The sequence below is a fragment of the Sapajus apella genome, unplaced genomic scaffold (assembly GCF_009761245.1).
Source record: "Sapajus apella isolate SASKATOON/1434 unplaced genomic scaffold, GSC_monkey_1.0 scaffold8, whole genome shotgun sequence".
Lineage (NCBI taxonomy): Eukaryota > Metazoa > Chordata > Mammalia > Primates > Cebidae > Sapajus > Sapajus apella.
In genome coordinates, this window is record NW_022436948.1 from 14,889,438 (window position 1) to 14,891,313 (window position 1,876).

The window sequence follows — 1,876 nt, forward strand, 5'->3', positions numbered from 1 at the left end:
ATTATTGAGGTAAAATTTGTATAACATAAACCAAGCCATTTTAAAGTGAAAAATTCAGTGATATTTAGTACATTCAAAATGTTTTGCAACCAACACCTCTGTCTAGTTCCAAATGATTTTCTTCACTCCAAAAGGAAACTCCGTACCCATTAACCAGTTGATATACAATTGTTTTAAAATGGCACATGGAGTAAATTTCAAGAGGTTATAGAATTTCAGTTTGATATTTCAAAATAATGTTCAAAAGACCTCAATATATGGCCTTGTCTTGGCTTGAAGTGTTTGCATTCTTGCCAAAGCTTTTTTGGTCTAGCTATGTCAGTTGGAAGAGTTTATAATCAGAGGATTTAAAGAGTCTCACATGATGCAATCAAGCACAGTAGTTAAACTATGGGACTGATGAAAAGAATTCAATTGCATGTCAAGTATGGTCACTGGCTTTGAAAATAGTACAGAGAAAAGCCAACAAAAATGTGGGCAATGAGTCTGTGCATTCCTCATAAGCATTTTATTAGAAAAGAATGAGATTACCTATGCAAATTAGCGGGAAGATGTTTAGACAGAGGCGTTATGCCCACCCGCTTGAGGTATAAAAAGCCCTGTGCGAGACGAGACCTTCATTCACTCTTGGGTAACTTACCCTTCACAATCCATCTAAAGCCTTCTCAACTGCTGCCACCATGACTCGTTACTTCTGCTGTGGAAGCTACTTCCCAGGGTATCCCTACTATGGAACCAACTTCCACAGGACCTTCAGAGCCACCCCCTTGAACTGTGTTGTGCCTCTGGGCTCTCCCCTGAACTATGGCTGTGGATGCAATGGCTACAGCTCCCTGGGCTACGGCTTTGGTGGTAGCAACATCAACAACCTGGACTGCTGCTATGGTGGCAGCTTCTACAGGCCATGGGGCTCCGGCTCTGGCTTTGGCTACAGCACCTACTGATGGACCAATGGCTCCAGCGACTATAGGACTCTCAATCAATTCTCTGCAACCTGAAGAACAATGACTGTCTCTCTGACTTCCCACGTGCTTGGGTGATATGTCTTCCATCTTCTTGCTGACCTCTTGCTGTGGTCCTTATCTTTGATGCTGTTGGACAAGTCACCCAGGACTCAAGTACTGAACTGATACTCATCTACAGCCAAAGGAAGCAAGATGCATTTTTTGTCATACTTGAATTTAGCAGCGAAACTGTAGTTTGCCTCCCATGGTTGCTCTGCTCATGTATTATTAACTTCTACATCAACATTAATGTATTACAAATTGGGTGTGGGTAGGAAGGGGATTTTCTGTTAGTATCCTAATAAATCTATTTCCTTCAGCATAAAAATTTTTGTTCTGGTTATTTATTTTACTTTGCTTTTATGCTCTTGAATTCATCAACCAGTTTAAACCTGTAATGGTTCACTTTGACCAAATTTTATTCTGACTTCAGACTATATAGTCAGGATAGGGTGATGCCTTATGATTTTTTATTTTTATATTGATACTTCAATTTTAAAAACTCCCTGGAAACGTCCCAGATTTAACCCAGATATACTGCAATTGTTGGCATTTCTCAATGCTGATTATAAAGCAGGAACTTTTCTTAGCTGTCGAATGCTAAAACATGTTTTCTTTTCTCTTTTCGTTAGTGACACGATTCCATTTTGTTTCCTTTCTCCTTTCCTATTGCTTATAAAACTCAGTTCTGGTGAGATTTGAACCCCTCAGATTGTTGGAAGAATTGGAACTAAATCAACTTAGCTATTAAACTATCTTTAGGAGTTCCTAAAATTTGGTCAATAAAGGGAAGCCAACTACTAAAATCACATACCATTTTTAATCCTTTTTGATAGATGGATTTTATTTTCTCCATTTTCTTCATTTCTGAT

At 38.8% G+C, this 1,876-nt stretch overlaps 1 protein-coding gene across 1 annotated transcript; it reads left to right on the forward strand.

Moving 5' to 3' along the window:
• The first annotated feature begins 421 nt into the window (after positions 1-421).
• Positions 422-1,326, forward strand: LOC116550672 (keratin-associated protein 7-1). The gene has a single exon (XM_032276666.1). It carries the CDS (start codon positions 681-683, stop codon positions 942-944), a length of 264 nt encoding a protein of 87 aa, XP_032132557.1. The 5' UTR covers positions 422-680; the 3' UTR covers positions 945-1,326.
• The last annotated feature ends 550 nt before the right edge of the window (positions 1,327-1,876 follow it).